This window comes from Chanos chanos, chromosome 1 (genome assembly GCF_902362185.1).
Source record: "Chanos chanos chromosome 1, fChaCha1.1, whole genome shotgun sequence".
Lineage (NCBI taxonomy): Eukaryota > Metazoa > Chordata > Actinopteri > Gonorynchiformes > Chanidae > Chanos > Chanos chanos.
In genome coordinates, this window is record NC_044495.1 from 37,876,850 (window position 1) to 37,897,005 (window position 20,156).

Sequence of the window (20,156 nt, forward strand, 5' to 3'; positions counted from 1 at the left end):
GCCATCATCCGGCACTTAGCGAAGAGAACCATTAACGCTTGTTTGGAGTTAAACTTTTAAGCCCATTTGGTCTGAAGTAGTCACTGCTTAGTCATAGCAGCACCTCCACAGTTCTGTGGTTGTGTGCATATGTGTATGTATGCATATGGGTGTGTGTGTGTGTGTGTGTGTGTGTGTGTGTGTGTGTGTGTGTGTCGGGGGGGGGGGGGGGGGGTTCTTTTTGTTTGACGTAAATACAGAAAATGTGCTAAGAGGAAGGAAAGCATGTTTTCATCCTGGGGAGTCCAGGTTCTTTCTGACACATTGTCCAGTCAGGGCTAAGACAAACAACATTAGGAGAACTTGAGTTCAGTTAAAGTGTGCCGTCTGGCACCTCTGTCGACCTCTTTTTCATTCAGCTAGCACCATCATTGCCGCAATCCCCACTCATTTCCTTAGGGATGTGCGCCTCTGTCCCACATCTGTGAGAAGATGGGGGCGGCAGAGGGGTGGGGTGGGGGGGGGGGGAGAGGACTGCCAACTCCCAGCTCCTGTTCCGCCCATGTTTGCGGCTTATTAACATGACAGTGCCTCTGCTACCCCTCTTTCCATGGCAGTGTTGCGGTAAGAAGTTGCCGGCAGCTGTCGATTTTGTCTGCTCGCAATGCGTCCCACATGTATTGTGCCCCTGAGAGAACCACATTGTGCTGGAATTTATAGGCGACTAGATGCTGTTTAAGGACAGTGTGCTCAGACCGTTATTTTTCCCTGTTTTTTGCACTTCTCCGATTCTTAGCTAACTAGGTTACTAGTAGTAGTTGTTGATTTGTGTTTTTTTTTTTTTTTTGGGTTGTGTGAACACTGCTAGACTGTGTAAATGTAATTTTGTTTTTGGCTGCAGGGACAGGGCAGTGTGAAGAGCTGACAGATGACTGTTTATAGATTGGCGCGTGTGTGATATTTTATTGTGAGTGAACTTGTCCAGACGTCAGTATCTGAGCCCATCATCAAAAGGCTTGGCCTCAGTTTCTCCTCGCTCTGTCAAAATGGCACATTTCATTAGGTCAGATAGTGAAACTGCAACGGAACGTGAAGCGTTTTCCAGATCATTCTGTGAAGAGAATAGCCGTCGTCTTTTTTTCCCCCTTTCTTTCCTTCTTTTCTTTTTTTTCGGAAATGTTTTGACTGTAGCCGTGATGTTTTTGAGTGTGTGTAATTACACACATCTTCATTTCAGCTACTGAATATTTGTCTGTTTAGATAAGTCTGTTGGCTCTTTTACCTCCCTGACTGTGTGACCTTCTCACATTACTGCTCTTTGTCACAATAAAAAGAGCTACTCTGCCAAGCTAGGGTGTGTTCTTCATCAAAATCAGTTATGGATTCAAATTAAACGGTTTACATTTCCAGTCACTCAAACTCACACAGGATGTTGATATTTATTTACAAAACAAATATAAAACAACCGGTAAACAGGACTCGAAATCTTGGGAGGTCTAGCATATCACTTCAACAGGGCCTACGTACCGTTACCATGGAAATGTACGACAATAGACGCTGTATAAATAACTCCAGCATCTTGCTGGCAGACACTTTTTATTGACTCTTCATAGCCAGAAAATTTTATGCACAAGATGCAGAGGCATAAGTAGTTAAGTTAGTTTGACTGTGTGAACAAAATCAAACTTGATCAGGGCCGCTAGTAAAACTTTTTGGCAGTGTAGGCTACAGTAGAGCGCTGCACCACAAAATGCTTTTTAAATAAGGATTACTCCGTAACACTAATGAGACTGTTTTAATGGAGCCTGCGTGGTCAAAAAGAGACTTAATGAGAAGTAAAAACAATAGTGCCATAAATAGGTGGAATGGGATAAATGTTCTTGTGCTGTGAAGAGAGCCTTTTCTTTCGACTTTTCTTTTCTCGTGTGAACGTGTTCTTTCTTTCAAAAGAAATCGCTGTTGTGACTCAGAGATAGGTTTAAGACCTCTTTCATAAGTTTCATGGTTTAAGTCTTAATCATGCTGGTTTACAGCAATTTCTCAAGCATCAGTGTAGTGTACAGAGTGATATGATAATAACTTCATGATGTATTTAGCTTTCCATGATTTTTCTTATTATTGTAACAGTTTTCACAACTCTCTATACACGACCAGGATCAAGGAGTCTGTGGGAAAAAGTTCAAGGCGTTCAACGTTTAAAAGCAAACTCTCATCACGAATGGAAGGAAGGGCACTTTTGACAGAGAGAGAGAAAGTTGCACAAATGGAAGGGCATTCTGTTTGAGTTAAGGCTAGTGCTGTTCTTGGCCTAGCGTAACAAACGGCTGACAAAAAGATAACATCAGGTGTTTCCCAGCCAGCCGCCTATCAGAGGATTTGTCTAAACACCAGACGAAACCATATGACATTTCAAAGCCCACCATGAATAGAAAGGTTATTTCACACTGAGCTAATTGGTGGTAATTGGCAAAGTCTGGCCAGTAAAGAGAGAGCAAATGAGCCAGTGAGGTTAAGAAAACGAATGAGGATTCCACCTGTACGTCAACGTTCACGCGTGCTAAAAACGGCAGTCCCTGAACACACTCCCTGATCTGACTCGTAAAGAAAAAAAACAAACCACCTGTGAAGGTTGCGATGGGCAGATATGGACAATGCATTACACTCAAGCTTTACGGAGTTTGGCTCAGTATATCTGCCCTTAATTCAAACAGAGACTTCATTTTGAATTTACAACAGATTCAGTCTCTTCCATTTTTAGGCTACAAAATTTTTCTCATGCTCAGCTTTTCCAATGCAATGCGATCTTTTAAAATGAGGATACACTCTCATAATATGTAGAAAACGAACATCCGTGATCTGAAAACATCCCAAATTCTTTCTCATTTCCAGTGATGGAAAAAACCTTGGTTGATGGTTTCGGCTCCGATTAGATTTACAATTTAACTTTTTTGGGTGGGGTTATCAGTGAATTGTGTCACACACATTTGTTGTCATTTCACTCTTTCTCTTTCACTCTCGCTCTCTCTCTCTCACTCTCTCTCTCTCTTGCCCTGCATACTAAATTTGCATTGCATCCTAAAGCACAGAGGACTTTTACAATCGACTCTCATTGAAGTCCTTAGAGGCTTGACTTTTCCTCTGAATTGCAGATGAGACTTTTGTTAGGGTTTTTTGTTTTGCTTGTTTTGTTACGTTTTTCTCGGTCAAGAAAAGGTTTCTCACACCATATAAAACCCACTCTCTGCGCATAATTCTCAGAGACAGAGAGAGAGAGAGAGAGAAAAAAGGATGGTTGAAAAAATTGGTACACCCATCTTTCAGTAGAGATGGCCATGTCTAATTGTCTCTAAAAAATGAATAGCATTTTTGTATGAGGGGAAAAAAGGCTCCTGCTGACTTGAGGACCATCAAAGAGCAAGTTTTTCTGTTATGTCTTCTAAGACACTCTCTTAAATCCAACAGAATGGAAAAATAATGCCATGGGGGGGGGGGGGGGGGGGGGGGGGCGGAGAATGAACAGGTCTTCCATATGGTTTGTTCCTTGCTTCAGTCTCGAACCCAACTTAACTCTGATAACATTTAATGTATGCCTCACTCTTTTTTAAACTTAAATTTTGTTTTAAACTTTTCCCCATGTTAAGTCTACATATGAGTGTAGTTAGTGCGGGCGCATTGCGGATTTCAGCCTTCAACTCTGTTTGTGTTTAAGCGGAGGTCTGTTCATTTCCTCAGCGCTCTCTCTCTCTCTCTCTCTCCTTCATTGGTGTGACATGTTTGAGTGACCTCAGAGGACTGCTTAGATTTGTCGGGGTCTAATTAGCCTGGGCAGCTGGCGTCCCCTTAAATGCACAGAGGGTCTAGTGTGCGCAAGCAGCCATGCGTTTCACACAAGCCCCCTGCACCTCCAACCCCCACACCTCCACCTCCCCATTACTTCTGCCACTGAGGCCTCCCCCTTAAACTTTCTATTCCTACCGTTAGTTACTCCAACCCCCCTCCTTTTTTTTTAACCCTCAGCTCCAGAAAGAGTTAACCTGGAAGAAAACGAGGAAGGCCCGGTTGGAATCTGGGGCCAAGAATCAACCAGCTGCACACTTAATCCTTTGATGCTCTGTGAGGCGAGCAGCATTTGTGGAAATGTCAGAGCAGGAGGAGAACATGACTCCAACATAAGCCTTAATCATACCTGGATTAGATGACGAGAGAGAGAAAGAGAGAGAGAGAGAGAGAAACAGAGGGACAGACAGAGAGCAAGAGAAAGAGAAGAGGATATAGGGAATGCCTAAAGTTTGGAGAAAAAGAGAGAAGTCATCAACACACCCCGCACTCCACCCTTCCCTTCCCTCAATCCCCCTCTTAGAAACATCTGGGCTGCCCAACTACATGGAAAGTGCTGGAAAAAAAGGGTTGCTGTTTTGAATCCTTCTGGTGGTTAGGAAGGGTCAGGGCCTTAACAATGTTCTCTAGTCCAGCGACAGACTGAACACAAGGGGAAACACATGTCTATAAGATATGCCATGCAATAAAACTCTCATAATTACAAAGTGGAAAGAATTCGTACTTCACTCCTTGGAAACCGTGACAAGATCGACTCCAGCCCGTCCTGTTTAGTTAACAACTAATAAAAGAGTCCGGTGTATTGTTCATATTTCAGATCATATAAATCTCCAACTCATTTAAATGTTTGAAAATTGCAGCCTTTTTGAATTCTCTGCCTCTAAATATATTAGAAAGGAAACATATGCTGTGCAGACTGGGATGCTGTCTGGAAATATCTATTGTTTTCCTGACCCTCCTTGGTTAAAAAAAAAAAAAAAAAAAAAAATTAGACTGGCTAGAGTAAAACTTTGGAATTGCAAAATATTTACATTCCAGAAATGAGTGAAAATGCCTCGGGGTCAGACATGGAGTTTTTGTGTCATTCACAGCATGCTCAACCACAGCGTTCAGTCCACAATATTCCAACTGCCTCTAGCACGGAAGTGCCCAAAGCTAGTCCTGCTGCTTTGTTTGGCAACCAACTACATATGGTCTCTGATTGGCTGAAGGGTGTACACACCTGTTTTCTGGGTAAACAAAAATCAGCTTTTAATTAAGAGGCGAAAGCAAAAAAAAATAGGAGAACTGGGCTGTCCAGGACTAGATTTAGGCACCTCTGCTCTAGTATATGTCAACCGGGTATTGTTACCGTGGCAACGCTCTGTTGTGTGTTTCTGGAGGTCATGTGACCTCTTATCCACTCAGCCTGGTTGCAGCAGAGCTAGACTGTCAGCCCTTAAACACGTAGCTCTGAAAGTTACATGGAAAAGACCGGATGCTTTTTGTACAGTGTGGTTGCGGTTCGTTTTAGGACTTGAAGCGCCTTTTTGAAACGAGGGGAGGGTGAAGTAAATGACTGCCAGAGGTGTTACCTGTTCCAGCTATTTCCTGTAATAGAGTCTGGTCCAAGTAAAAAAAAAAAAGCTAGGTCCTATTTTAGAAATGTTGGAGCTATCCATGTTTTGAGGTGGGAGGTAAAGAAATGGTGCCAGTGTGGTTTCAACCCACTGTCTGTGTCCCTGTTAGCATTCCAGCCTCTGCATAGCCTCAACCTCTCCTGCCTGAGACAGAGTGGATACCTCACAAAACAGGGTTGGATGAGCGCTCCACCCTCCCCAAACCCAGCTCATGCTCCTCCAATGATGTGTTTCGAGGAGCTTAATGGATCCATCTCACTTTCTCTCCCTCAGAAGTCCTCACTGTTTGCTTTAACAGACCCTGGCTTCTCATGCAACCTCCGATGAGTGCAAAGAACCGTCATTCCTTCAACGACATACCTTTTCTGTCAGTCCCCCCCCCCCTCTCTCTCTCTCTCTCTCTCTCTCTCTCACTATGGGTCACTCCACCAGCTGTAGGAAGCGTGTGACTGAATTACAGGAATAAATCAAGTGGGCTTCCCTCCAGGGCACTCTCTGGCAGCCACCCCAGTCCTGTCTGCCTGCTCCTGGCTCTGCACAGGAAACACTGGGAATGGGGAAGGACAGCGCACAGGAAGTCTTTGTTGGAAGTGCTCCTTAGTGAGGAACAATATGTCACATTAATGCACCTGTCACTCACTTTCTGGCTCTGTATGCCAGGGCTCCGTAGCACGCTCATTAATCAACGGGAGACTCCGTGGCTAAAACCAGCCCCTCGTTTTTATTTATTTATTTACTTATTTACGTCCATTGAACAAACACCGACTAGTTGACGTCAAACCCTACGCAAGAGCAAAAACAAAACAAACAAACAACAAAAAAAGTGTGTTTACTCTGCCCGTTACGGTAGCGGCTGGCCACTCAGGTGCGTTGCCAAAATTTCTCACAGGGTTTTGAAATAAGAGTGTAACTGTGGATGAGTTCCAGTTATGACTTCATTGTATGTATTCATTACAGTATTCTATTTTTTTTTTTTTTTTTTTTTTTTCAAATTGTTTGCCGTTGAGCAAATGAAGTGATTCAGGAGGCTTTCACCTCTGTTCCCAAGGGAAGAGAGTTCGTCATCCCGTGGTTTAGGATTTGAGCTGTTGTACCTGTGAGTCAAACAGCTTTCGGTTGAAGTTTATCACTGTTTCTAAACTCTCTCTGACTGATATGCAGAGAGAAAGAGAGAGGGACTTTCAACATTACACAGATGCAACTGAGCAAAGTTTTTTTCTCTGTGTGTCTCCACCCTGTAGATGATGTTTTGCTCGTGGAAAGTCAAACACATTTGACATGCATTAAAGATGCCACACTTTGGATAAGTTGGTTAGACCATAAATATTTCCTGCAGGCTGCAGCTGACACCAGTTTAGACACCAGTCTATTTTCAGAGGCAGACTTTCTGTAATAGTAATGCCAGGATAGGAGACTATAATTGCAGTCCTTTTTCAGAAAAAAAAAAAACGCAGTTCCCAGGAATACACTCAATTTCTCTCTCTCTCTCTCTCTCTCTCTCTCTCTCTCTCTCTCTCTCTCCTCATAAGACAGAGGCATGCTTTGGCACCACTCCCTGTATCAGTTTACTTCATTTTCTTCTCCGTAATTCAATCCTTGTGACTAGAATCCCATACTGTCACATTCAGTCATTCAAATGCGATATACTCAGCAGCAATATGCATGATTGTGCTGTTCCCCCTCATATAGAAATAAGCAAACCAACAAAAAAAGAAAAAGAAAATCGAAGTTCATTTTCAGTGGACATATACAGGAACCTGCGCCCCCAGCTTGAATTTTTCGCTAATATCTTAAAATAGACTCTCTTCTGGCAGTTGCAGATTTTGGTTGTTGTTTTTTTTTTTTTTTTTTTTTTTTTTCCCTCGGTTTGGAAATGTGTGCTGGTTTGGCAAAAAGATCCAGCAATTATGGCAAAGTTCAAATATGTGCACATTCGTAGTCCTATCAAATTATCCATATGTTGCACAGCTGTTTGGCACAAGCATGAATAGATGCAAGCCAATTTGTGTTCACTTGCTGGTGGTTTTTTTTTTTTTTTCCTTTTTTCTTTTTTCCCTTTATTTTTAGAAGATGCTTTTAGCTCGTAAGATCAATAGAGAGTACAACCACAATTTTACTGCTTAATTATCCTTATCTATATGGTTCTATATCAGCGGTTGTTAGTGAGGGAGGAGGTGAGAGACACTGAGGCAGTGTGTATATGCTTCTAGATCTTTTCATTGTGTGTGTGTGTGCGTGCGCATGTGCACATCTGTGTGTGTACGTGCCTGCCTGCATATCGGCATGTACCTGCTTCATTCACCGTGCTGTCTATCTTTTCCAGGTGATTAATGTGGATGGCTCTAACAGGAGGACTCTATTGGAGGACAAGCTGCCTCACATCTTTGGTTTTACCCTGCTGGGAGACTACATCTACTGGACGGACTGGCAGAGAAGGAGCATCGAGAGAGTCCACAAGACTAAAGTGGTTCGTGAGAGCATCATAGACCAGCTCCCAGACCTCATGGGCCTTAAGGCCACCAAAGTCACCGAGACCTTTGGTAAGAGAGGTTCTCTGTTCAGCAACAGAGAAACCTGATCTTAATATCAGGAGTGCAACATTGTCCACATAAGAGCCAATTGTAACAGCTGTCTGCTCGTGATTACCACATGGGTTCAATTTTTCGGATACCGCAGTTCAGTAAACCCATATTTTTCTTATTGTTGTTGATTACGTTTTTCAAGAGTTGTAAATATACAAATTCTGGAATTAAGCGAGCTGTCCAAGGGAAACTAGAACAAATGTTCTCGTTTTCACTGTCTGTCACTGTCTGAGCTCATGTTAGTAATAACAGTCATGTGTTTATAAATGTGCACCTTTTTTCTTTCTTTTTTTTTTTTTTTCCTCCAGGCACTAACGCCTGTGCAGAGGACAACGGAGGCTGCAGTCACCTGTGTTTTTACCGGCCGCAGGGCCCACGCTGTGCCTGTCCCATGGGGCTGGAGCTGCTGAGCGACCTGCGAACGTGCGTTGTCCCTGAGGCTTTCCTCCTCTTCACCAACCGCGCGGACATCCGCAGCATCTCCCTGGGCACCAACAGCAACGACGTCGCCATCCCGCTCACCGGCGTCAAAGAGGCCTCCGCCCTCGACTTTGACGTGGCTGAGAACAGGATCTATTGGACTGACGTCAGTACCAAGGTACCGAAAGCGGCGGTTCTGGTTTCTTTTGAATATCAGGGGATGCAATTTTTAAAATTTTTTTTTTTTTTTTTGGAACATTTTACACAAAGGGGTATTTGAGCCCGAAACTTCTTGAAAACATGAAAAGCGATCCTTTGTCACGTCTGAAAAACTGCTTTACCAATATGAACTCTGTGCCATCCTGTTACAGCAGTGTAACACAAAGCAGAATCTTTAGACTTGAAAGTTTTATGTTCCTAATAAAAATGTTTTTAAGTTTCAACGTGTAGGAGCTTATACTCTTTGTCTCGTTTCTCAAAGCATACAGCTGCGGCAGAATTGCTTTTCCTATTTATCATTCCACATATCTTTTCCTTCTCGTTCCTCAGACCATTAGTCGTGCCTTCATGAATGGCAGCTCGGTGGAGCACGTGATCGAGTTCGGCCTGGACTACCCTGAGGGCATGGCGGTCGACTGGATGGGCCGCAACATCTACTGGGCCGACACGGGCACCAACCGCATCGAGGTGGCCCGTCTGGACGGGCAGTACCGTCAGGTCCTGGTGTGTAAGGACTTGGATAACCCTCGCTCTCTGGCGCTGGACCCTGCCAACGGGTACGACTTGAATTTTTGGGGCTCCCTTTCTGTCTTCTGTCGTCAAAAAGTAGAGGATGTACATTAGTGAAGCACAGCTGTGCAGGGCTGTGGTGCAGATAATGTTGTATCAGTGTATAGATCGCTCTGTGTGTGCATTCACCTTTAGGTTTATGGTGGGCTACCTTCAACTCACTGGGTAAAACGCTGATCAGTCACACATTCCCGTGACACCCTTAACCATATCGATATTGAATTTCAAAATTTTGAAATGCAGATCAACACATATTTCTTCCCTTCTTTTTTTTTTTTTTTAATTTCAAATACGTATCTCCACCCATACAGGCTTTACCTGCTGGCAGATAGTTGTAATGGCCATGTTACCTCAGGCTACGTGTGCTGTGTTCTTGTAGGCATGCATGTGCCAACACGCAGTAGCCTCCACATGTCACTCTAAAGATGAAGTCATGGGCTTCGTCTCCCAGAATGCATTCTTGTGGCTTGCCTAGCACGGCTGCTCTTATTAGTCTATTCATTGTGGTACATTGTCTCCTTACGCCTACCCTACAGACACACCTCTGTCAACTCTACACTCCAGATGGAAAGAGACTCAGAGAGCATACTTTTAGCCTGACCGGTATGGCACGGATTTGAGCAATTGTGTAAAGAGCACCAAGGAGGAAAAAAAAAATCATACGGAAAATTCACCTGAAGGCTTTTGAGTATTTACTCAGGAAAGCACTTGAGTTTAGAGTAAATGAGTATTTTTCTCGATGATTTTTTTCCCTCTGTTCGTTTAATTCAGAGGCTGGAACCGAGACAGCACGAGACAAATGATAATACCTAATTTGACGTTACTGAATCGCGGTGACAGCTTAGCAAGGAGCTCTGCACATTTTTGAGGTTATCTGTACAAGCTAAACTATGCAGTGTTAACAGAAGTAGGAAGTACAGTGTTCTATCCAAAACCTTGTCATGAATAAGTTAAACTACTGTCATTTTCATACTCTAAAAATGTCTAAGAAAAATGAGCAAGGTATGAATAATCTATGGGTTATTTATGCCTCCGGATCTGAGTGGCCTATTTCTTGTCACAGCTCTTAAAAAGTGGCAAAGTGACATTTTAGATGATTATATTGTATGGTATGATTATATGGTGTTTACTTAAAGTGGTTTAGTAAGCTATAAAGATACTATAACAAAGTGTTTATATGTGTTTTTCAGCACATGTTTTCAGAGAATGTCACTGTTACTGACGTGTCACTGAACCAATCAGGATTCAGTATTAACCCTGTCTTTTCCTGAATAGGTACATGTATTGGACCGAATGGGGAGGCAGGCCCAGGATAGTCCGTGCTCACATGGATGGCACTCACATTGTTACGTTGGTAGACAAGGTGGGAAGAGCGAACGGCCTCACCATTGACTATATTGATCAGAGGCTTTACTGGACTGACCTGGACACATGCATGATAGAGTCAACCAACATGCAAGGTGAGTACACTCAGATATGTATTAACCATGCCTATGACCCGTTCCTCTTAAATCTTATTCATATCTAACACTTGTGTTTTGATGATATGTTTTTTCTGTCTTAATTTTGTCATTTCAAAGAAACACCAAATGACCCTTCCGTGTTGAAGGGTGTTAACCAAATCAGACATTTGCTGTCAGTCATGTTTTAACTAATGCTTTGGTGATGTATTAATAGTCAAGAGGTCCATGGACTGGGGAACCTCTCACAATGACATCTCTTATACAGTCAGAACCTTGGCTGAAAACTGCCGAAGCAAACAACAGTGTAGGAGACGTCAAAACAGTTTACCTCTTTGACAGCCAGTTAGTGTTTAGAAAAGGGTGTTGACCATGTTTTGTTTTGTTTTGTTTTGTTTTGTTTGGGGAGAATTGGATTGAACTACCATTTAACCTTTATGTTTTCTGCTTGTATTTATCGTAGTATCTGGTACGTATTTACTTGTAGTTGCTTAACTGTACTGACTCCTACCTTCCCAAACAGGTCTCCAGAGGGAAATAGTTGCAGATGACCTGCCACACCCATTTGGTCTGACCCAGTATCGGGACTACATCTACTGGACGGACTGGAACCTGCGTAGCATCGAACGTGCGGACAAACGTAGCGGCCTGAACCGTACGGTGGTGCAAGGTCACTTGGAATACGTCATGGACATCCTGGTCTTCCACTCCTCCCGTCAGGACGGCTCCAACGAGTGCTCCCAGAACAACGGCAACTGCGCACACCTTTGCCTGGCGTCACCCTCGGGTGCCCAATGCCGCTGTGCCTCGCACTACACCCTGGACCCCAATGGACGCAACTGCAGCTGTGAGTGAATGGGGATGGAGGGTGGAGGGGACCCAAATGAACCTGGGGAGGGCAAAGTGGGATGGAAAGGAAGCAGAATGAGGGCACAGCAAAGAAGAAGGAGGGATGCGTGAATAGGACTAGAGAGATGAGAGAGATGGAATGGGGGAAGGAGAGCGGAGGGGTCTGACGGAGAGGCGCGTGCAGGTTAGGAGAAGAGGTGTTTAGGACAGTGGAACAGTGGAGGTTCTGAAAGCTCTAAAATTGTTTCTGGAACGAGATCAACCCAGAACTGCACTTATTTTGTTCTAGGTCAACAGACTTTTCTCTGGGCCAAAGAACTGTTGATTCAAATTGGAGTGTTTTAGATTATTTGAATGGTCGATAAATCAGATCCTCCGGTACTGGGATAAAACGTGCGGTTTCATGTGTATTGGGGGGAATGCTGCTCTTGAGTGATTGCCCTCTTCCAGTTTAGTGTTTGCATATTTTGATTAGGTGGAGAAAGTTTTTGATCTGTAAAACAAGAAGTATGGGCTCCACTAAAGCGTTGCTTGGAGTTCCCAGCTTTTTTTCCGTCATTAATCCATCAGCAGCAAATGAATGTAATACTTCATTATTGATAGGTGTGTTGGGGCTGAACTGATGGTAGTGTGAGTCATGGGCTTTTATGGTCAAGGTGCACTTGGCAGGGCCGGTGGTCTGTTTCATCCCACGTCAGTGGCATGCAGCCATGCAAAGCGCAATCATTCACATCTGAATCGAATATTGGTGGGGGGGGGGGGGGGGGGGGGGGTGTTAGCTGAGTTGGCTGTAGCGAGAAAGAATGGTGCATTTTGGACTTCGGAGCATTCCTCTGCATTTGGCGCTGGATAAAGAAGCCTTGTCCTTTTGCATGAGTGTTTTTCTTTTTCTCTCTCTCTCTCCCCGTCTCTCTTTCCCCTGGCCCCCTCAGGGAGGGGTGGGGGAGCGGGGTGGCTGATTGTGTTCCACTGGGATGATGATTGGCCAGGCTCTCAGACGCTGACCTTCGGTGGCTGATAAGAGGGATATGTTTGGGTTCAGAGGAGCAGTCCTTGACCCCTGCTTTGACTGCCCCCCCCGCCGCTCCCCCCTCCTTCCTGTCTGCCTTTCTCCTCTTCCTTTTGACTTTCAATTCGATTCCAAATGATCAAGAACTTATTAAAACAAAAACAAGGCATATTATATGTAGGGGGATTTTTTAGTCACACTCATTTCTCTCTCTCTCTCTCTCTCTCTCTCTCTCACTCTCCCTCTCTCTTTCTCTCAATCTCCCTCTCTCATTCACTCTCTCTCTCCCTCTCAATCTCCCTCTCTCATTCTCTCTCTCTCTCCCTCTCTCTCTCTCTCTCACTCTCCCTCTCTCTCTCACTCTCCCTCTCTCTCTCTCACTCTCCCTCTCTCTCTCAATCTCCCTCTCTCATTCTCTCTCTCTCTTTCTCTCTCAATCTCCCTCTCTTACTCTCTCTCTCTCACTCTCCCTCTCTTTCTCTCTCCCTCTCTCACTCTCCCTCTCTTTCTCTCTCACTCTCCCTCTCTCATTCTCTCTCTCTCTCTCTCTCTCTCTCATTCTCTCTCTCTCTCTCTCTCTCTCATTCTCTCTCTCTCTCTCTCCCTCTCTCATTCTCTCTCCCTCTCCCTCTCTTTCTGTCTGTTTGGTGATGTTCCACAGCTCCCTCCAGCTTCCTGCTCTTCAGTCAGAAGGCCTCTATTAGCCGGATGGTACTTGGGGAGCAGAGCCCTGACATCATCTTGCCCATCCATGTGCAGCGGAACGTGAGGGCCATCAGCTATGACCCACTGGAGCGCCTGCTCTACTGGGTGGACGGCCGGCAGAGCATTCGCAGGGCCCGGGATGACGGCACACAGGCAAGAAATCGTTGTCCACATGTGACGTTTGCCTTGGACCCCATTAACCCTTCTGTCCTTACAACAGTAGTGTTTTATCTCTATGTTGGATTTGTTATCAGGTCAAAGAAGGGTGTGTTAAAGTGTGACTTATATTCTTTGAATGTTGTTAAAAACACTGCCAAGCATTTTTTTTTTATTTAATTTGTTAGTTATTTTTGGAATTAACAATTGAATCTTCAGTTTCTAATCTGTTTTGCAATATTTTTGGGCTATGCAAGCTGAACACATGATTTGTGTGGTTAAATAGTTACAGGGCCCCTGATTACTAAAACCTGGAATGTCTTTTTTGGGGAAAAGAGCAAACATGTGAGATGGGAGGGGTATTTTGGGAAACCTTGATCCAGCTAAACTTCCCATAAACAGGTCACACACTGGGTCAAAAATAACATATTTCCCTACTTGGTATGTTAAAAATTGTAAGAATAACTCTAAATGTTGTACTACATTAAGTCAAAACTGTGCGTGGTGTGGATGCACTGTACACTTTCACAAAAGCGCTTTCATTTTCGGTATCTCACAATTTAAGTTAAAATATAAAAATGAAGTGTGTCAACCTAACTCAAATGTGTACAGTCGAGATTGTTTATGCATGTGTGGTGGTGTGTCTGCCATCATCTTCATCACTTGAACAGGTCATTTGGTGTATTTAATTCACAGTGCTAAATAGTATCCTAGCAGTATGTGGGAATCTTTATCCAGCAGTGCACACTGATTATTTATGCATGTGTTGTGTTTAGTGCCTGATTTTTGGACATAGCCTCTGTTAAGTTGATTAGAAATGTCTTTATCCATGGCTCTAAAGCACAACAATGGTCTCTGCATTGAAAGTCTCTCCAACAGTCTCACAACGGTTTCTCCTCTGGTTCTTTTAGGCCACCACGGTGGTGTCAACCATGGCCAGCCACCAGCAGACTGTTGAGAAGCAGCCGCATGACCTGAGTCTGGACCCGTACAGCCGCACCGTCTACTGGACCTGTGAGATCACCAACACCATCAACATCCAGCGTATGGACGGCCAGGCCGTGGGAGAGGCTCTCCGAGATGACGTCGACAAGCCGCGTGCGATTGTCGTCAACGCCGAGAAAGGGTGAGGAGAGGGTGGAGACGATGAGAGAGAGAGAATCTTTGTGGTTCCTGTGTACTAAACGACAGAACTTTGGCTGATGAAAGACTCTCATCCGAATTAAAAAAAAAAAAACTCCACATGCCCTTGTTAGTTTAAGAAGCAGCTAATGCACATTTCAAAAGAAAAGCCGAGAGGATGAAGTACTCAGCCGCCTCTGTATAAAGAAACGCTAACTATATAAAATGATGTACAGAAACCCTGTGTAGCTGCCTTATCAGATAGATGGCATTAATCTAAGTGAGTTCTTACCCAGTGATAAGTGATGTGGATATTGACAGAACTGCACGGGAGTCTTCATCTTGTACAGTGGATGAATGTTTGTGCTTGGGTGGGAGAAGCTGCCACTCCTTTAAGGAGCGATTCATTGGCCACATGTGTGGAGCAGATGGCTCTCTGTGGTCTTGCACTACTCGCTAGCTAGTGGCCGGCTCTGGTCAGGCGTTGGCTTTCTTCACTGTAATTGTGCGCCCATTGTTAGCGGGACTCTCCTTCGTGTTAGCCTCTATTTCCAGTTTTTCCTTTTCAAGGTTGCATCTGGGCGGGTCAGAGCGGACCACTTTTCCCATAATAGTGCCGAAAAGACAAATCGTGAAAAACAAAAACATGTTCGCGATTGAAGCTTAAATAGAGCTGCAGGGAGACTCCTCTCTCACCATTTTTTGGTTTTGTGAAACAGGATTGATATTTTTGGCCAATTTATGTGGCTGTTATAACACACATCATGTATCTGTTCATGTTATTTGGTTGTCTTTACTCAGGTTTACTGGTTTTTATAAACAAAATTAGTTTTGTCGTTTACTAATGCATTGTTAGTTGATTAAGACTCTGAGTAATTGATTTTTTTTTTTTTGCTTGAATTCACTGCAGGTTTATATCTGTTTTTAAAGTTCCAGTTTTTAAAAAAATCCTTTGCTGTGGTCGACAAAATTGCTTATCATCCAGCTGGTTTCGGATGTGTCCGTGTGGACATGGATAGCTGAGAGATGGAGTGGTTCTAAATCACACGGATGTTTTAAATGCCTGAGTTGGGTGTCCTATGCGCTTTGGCACAGAACCCCATGGTTGCTCCAGAATAGTATTACGGAAACAGAGAAAAACTACTGAAAGTCCCCCTGGATAAGAGCCCCTGCCGAGTACAATACAGCTATAAACATAACGCCGAAATAGTTATGACTTGCTGTTCTCAAGATGACATTTTTTGTTTGTTTATTTTATTTTCCAAGCATGCGTATTGCGCTATTACACCGGTCTTTCACCTAATTACTAAAGACAGAGCCACAGACATTTTGGTAGCCAAAAAATAAATATTACTACATTTTTTTCTGTGGTTGACACACCTAAAGGAATGGAATAGGATTTCAGACAGCTGACGTTTTGTACTTTCCCAGACAGCTACTTTAAAACAAGGGAATTCAAAGACTCATTTGAGACATGATGAAGATGAAAGAAGAAAATTGGCTTTAGCCATAGTAAATTGGGAAAGACCCTACATTGCCTGAAAAGATTAGTTCACGGGGCTTTGAACCTCATCAGCATACCTCACACGTGCCTCAGTTTATGTTGAGTTTTACTGTTGCTTAGTGTCAGTTGGAAGGCTCTGAGACCCTGAAAAGCGCTGACGTCTCTAATCCCATTTTACTCTTGTCCTCTAAGGTCAAGTATGCTCACGCAGATAACATTTTCATTTTCATCAATATAGCAGTTCTCCAGTGGCCTGCATAATTGAAAGTGTCGCATTCTGAATTGTCGTCATAACAACATCTAAAATGATGTTAATGATGCCAGTATCTGGCGTACCAGTTTCAAATTTGTGCAAAAAAAAAAAATTCTAAAGAATGCTGACTTCTGTCCGTTGAATAAGGAAAAGAAAAACGTAGCATCTTCTTCTCCTTGCTCCGACAGATACATGTATTTCACCACGGTGCAGGACCGCTCAGCTAAAATCGAGCGTTCCTCCCTGGACGGAACAGAGCGCGAATCTCTCTTCACCACGGGACTCATCCGCCCTGTGGCTTTGGCCTTGGACAACAAATTGGGCAAACTCTTCTGGGTAGACGGTGACCTGAAACGCATAGAGAGCAGTGACCTATCTGGTGAGTGCTACCACTAGTACTTTTATATCTATGTCTTGGCTTCTATATATCTATTTATACCATTTCAACATAAACTACATCATTCCTCTGATTCCTGGCAATCTTCTTGACTTGTAAAACTCGTACACGCCCCGTGTTTTGACGGCAAATGACAGTGGCGTCATTGTTTTGCTAACTGATCTGCGGTCCCGGCGCGTTGCATGCAAACTGTATGCAGTTTCTGTCACGGTGTCTTGGTACTCAGGATGTTTATGTTTAAACTCTCACTTGAGCTATTCCAGTTATGGAAGGTTTTTTTCCCTATTGTTAGACTGATCTTAATCTTTCACTGACATGATTCAAGAACAAAAAAAAAATACATAATGTATAAAAGTACACAAACCCCAGAAAAACTCAGACTGTGATAGCTGACTGTTCTTGTAGATGCTGATCTCATTTCTAAACATACAGTCAGCCGTAGCAATAAAAAAAACAAATCTATTCGCAGATACAATCAAAGAGAATCCAAAAGCATTGTTTACACTCCGCATGAGGATTGAAAGACGGTGGCTGGTCGAACAGAATAGAAAGAGATTGAAAGTCTGATAACAGGAAATGGGAAAACTGACCTCAGGCCAGTTAATGTCAGTCAGTCTCACAGACTTGTGTCAAAACCAGTCAGACTGTTTCAAATCAAATCTGAAGTGAGCGTGCCCAGAACCCCCCCCCCCCCCCCCCCTCGCCGCCCTGGTTCTCTGTTATCCTCTGCCAGCCGCAGATCTGGACAGACTCTTCAGGTGCTCCGAGTGGTTTGATGTTCCAGGCAGATGAGCATGCTCTCGTATGGCCATCCATCTAACGCTAACACTTAACTGCCCTTTGGTTTGTATAGTCTGGTCTCTTGTGAAGAACAGAGAACCTTCAAGAAGGTCTGTATAAAGCCTAGTTAAGTATGGCTAAAGTGAAATTGAAGGATTGAAAAACATAGCTGGTTCGTCCAAGCCAGACGGTTTTGGACAGTCGTACTCAGTTTAAGCGGAAAGGGGCCAGAGGAACGTGCTTAACCTTAAAATGAAAAAAAAAAAAAAGAAAAGTAAAAAAGATGAGTGGTTTGGTTACTGCAAGCCAAGACACCATGTGTGTGTTTTCTGTAGCTGTGCATAAGAAAATCAAAAATTTGAAAGACGTTGCATCGTAAATGAATCGAGCTCTTGGAGTTCTGCCTTGGATTTCTGCTGTCTGTTGTACATGTCTGTTGTTACAGCAAGTATTATGAAGAAAATACATGCCTGCCGCTCTTACAAATCGTGTGCTATGTCCTAGGGGCCAATCGAATCGTGCTCCAGGATTCCAACATCCTACAACCAATGGGACTGACGGTGCTGGGAGACCATCTTTACTGGATAGACCGACAACAGCAGATGATTGAGCGGGTGGATAAGCTGACGGGGGACAAGAGGACACGCATTCAGGGCCGCATCGTTTATCTGACCAGCATCCACGCAGTCGAGTTTATGGAGCCGGAGGAGTTTGGTAAGGTCACATGACCAGAATGGCATAATTAACCTGACCTTCTTCTGGTGTTACCTTTTTTCCTTCCTTTTCATGCTGGTTAAAGATTAATAGATGTAGATCTTTGGGGGGGGGGGGGGGGGTTTAAGCTGAATTTTGCATTCTGTGTATTCAAGTATTCCCACCAGCAAACAAATCCAGCTATTCATTTATTTGCAGCATCCCACCCCTGTTCCCGTGACAACGGAGGGTGCTCGCACATCTGCATTGCCAAGGGCGATGGAACGCCGCGTTGCTCATGTCCGACGCACCTGGTGCTGCTGCAGAACTTACTCAGCTGCGGAGGTAGAGGGATTTTCACTGTGACATATTCTGACAGTGTCGTAAAACACCGGGGTACTTTTCCTCATGTCTGCGCTGCGAGATGTTTGAACGTTCGGACTTATGCCCGAACACGCGTCTCACAGAAGAACCTCCTGTGAATGCATGTTGAACTGAAGCCACTTCTCCCCCTCCTTCTCACAGAACCGCCCACCTGCTCCTCAGAACAGTTCACCTGTGCCACCGGCGAAATTGACTGCATCCCAATGGCGTGGCGTTGCGACGGAATCGCCGAGTGCGCCGACCACAGCGACGAGGAGAACTGCCCGGTCTGCTCCGCTCTCCAGTTCCAGTGTGACAAGGGCCAGTGTGTGGACGCCCAGTTACGCTGCAACGGCGAACCAGACTGCACGGATGGCTCAGACGAGCAAGACTGCGACAGTGCGTTCACTTTTCTTTGCGTACTGACGACGAGATCCAAATCTCTCTTTGGCCTAATCTTACTACTTCTTTTTGGACAGCTGTTTTAAATATTATAATATTTACTCAGTGTGTTGGAGGGCGTGAGCAGCCTACCTTCGTACAGCTGAAATCTTCAGTGTGTATTGTGATGCTAGTGACTAATAATGGAAATTTGCCATAGTTTGAAGTCAGTTCCCTGTACGTTTTTTGTCCTAAGCTGACAACAGTCTACCCAGATCAAATAGTGTTATGGTTGCATATTCATAGCACCAGTGTGCACTCAGATGCGTAAAATTATCTTTTGCGTTTTTCAGTGTTATGTTGCCGCTCTTTGTTTTGGATTTTGTTAATGAAAAGCTTACATAGGAAATCCAGAACTCATAATCACTATGTCTTTGGAGCTCAACCTTACTTTTGTTTCGTCATAGACCTTTAGACACAAATAACAAATGCTCCTGTCTCTTCTTCCCATTAGCCATCTGCATGCCCAATCAGTTCCGCTGTGGTAACAACCAGTGCATCCTGAAGAAGCAGCAGTGTGACTCTTTTTTTGACTGCTCAGACAGATCTGACGAACTCCACTGTGGTGAGTCTCCCCCATCCATCCCAGTTTTGTGTCGCTGAGATTCATAAAAAAAATAAATAAAAAGTTTACCACATTCGGTCTCTCTCTAGAGTTCAGTCACGTTGCGTGCATCTAAACAGCATCTAAATGATTTTCAGTAGCATCAGTATTGCGGTGCTGTCTTCTGTTGGTGAGCTGTCATGAAATCAGATGTTTTCCAAAACACTTTGTTTGGCTGTAGATTTCCAGACGTCCACGGCCAGCGACCTGCCACGTCACACCAGCACCATCGGGCCAGTGATTGGCATCATTCTCCTGGTGTTTATAATGGGGGGAGTGTACTTTGTGTGCCAGCGTGTCGTGTGCCGACGCTACAAAGGTCCCAACGGAGCCTTCCCCCACGAGTACATCAGCGGCACCCCCCACGTACCCCTCAATTTCATCGCCCCCAGCAACTCCCAGCACGGCACCTTTACAGGTAAAGGTCAAGCCCCACGGGAGGGGAAACGGGATCTATTTTGCCCTTTCTGACTGAGTGTTTTAAAAAAAAAAAAAAAGAAGAAGAAAAGCTCTGACTCTTGTTGTGATAAATGTAGATGTGATGCAGGGCAGAAAAGCGATGTGTTGTGATGTGTTCTGTCATGACTGAGCGCC

General features: G+C 44.1%; 1 protein-coding gene across 2 annotated transcripts in view; it reads left to right on the top strand.

The window, feature by feature from the left end:
* Window positions 1-20,156, top strand: part of lrp5 (low density lipoprotein receptor-related protein 5) — a 49,372-nt gene that overhangs the window by 25,257 nt on the left and 3,959 nt on the right. The window contains exons 9-21 of one of the 2 annotated variants that reach the window (XM_030789052.1): window positions 7,759-7,975; window positions 8,326-8,615; window positions 8,987-9,213; window positions 10,502-10,686; window positions 11,210-11,533; window positions 13,206-13,402; window positions 14,317-14,531; window positions 16,473-16,663; window positions 17,966-18,175; window positions 18,374-18,499; window positions 18,680-18,916; window positions 19,413-19,536; window positions 19,760-19,986. In XM_030789052.1, coding sequence (XP_030644912.1) covers window positions 7,759-7,975; window positions 8,326-8,615; window positions 8,987-9,213; window positions 10,502-10,686; window positions 11,210-11,533; window positions 13,206-13,402; window positions 14,317-14,531; window positions 16,473-16,663; window positions 17,966-18,175; window positions 18,374-18,499; window positions 18,680-18,916; window positions 19,413-19,536; window positions 19,760-19,986 — 2,770 coding nt within the window. Of the gene's footprint in view, window positions 1-7,758; window positions 7,976-8,325; window positions 8,616-8,986; window positions 9,214-10,501; window positions 10,687-11,209; window positions 11,534-13,205; window positions 13,403-14,316; window positions 14,532-16,472; window positions 16,664-17,965; window positions 18,176-18,373; window positions 18,500-18,679; window positions 18,917-19,412; window positions 19,537-19,743; window positions 19,987-20,156 lie in introns of both variants that reach the window. The other variant, XM_030789044.1, reaches the window with a different exon arrangement.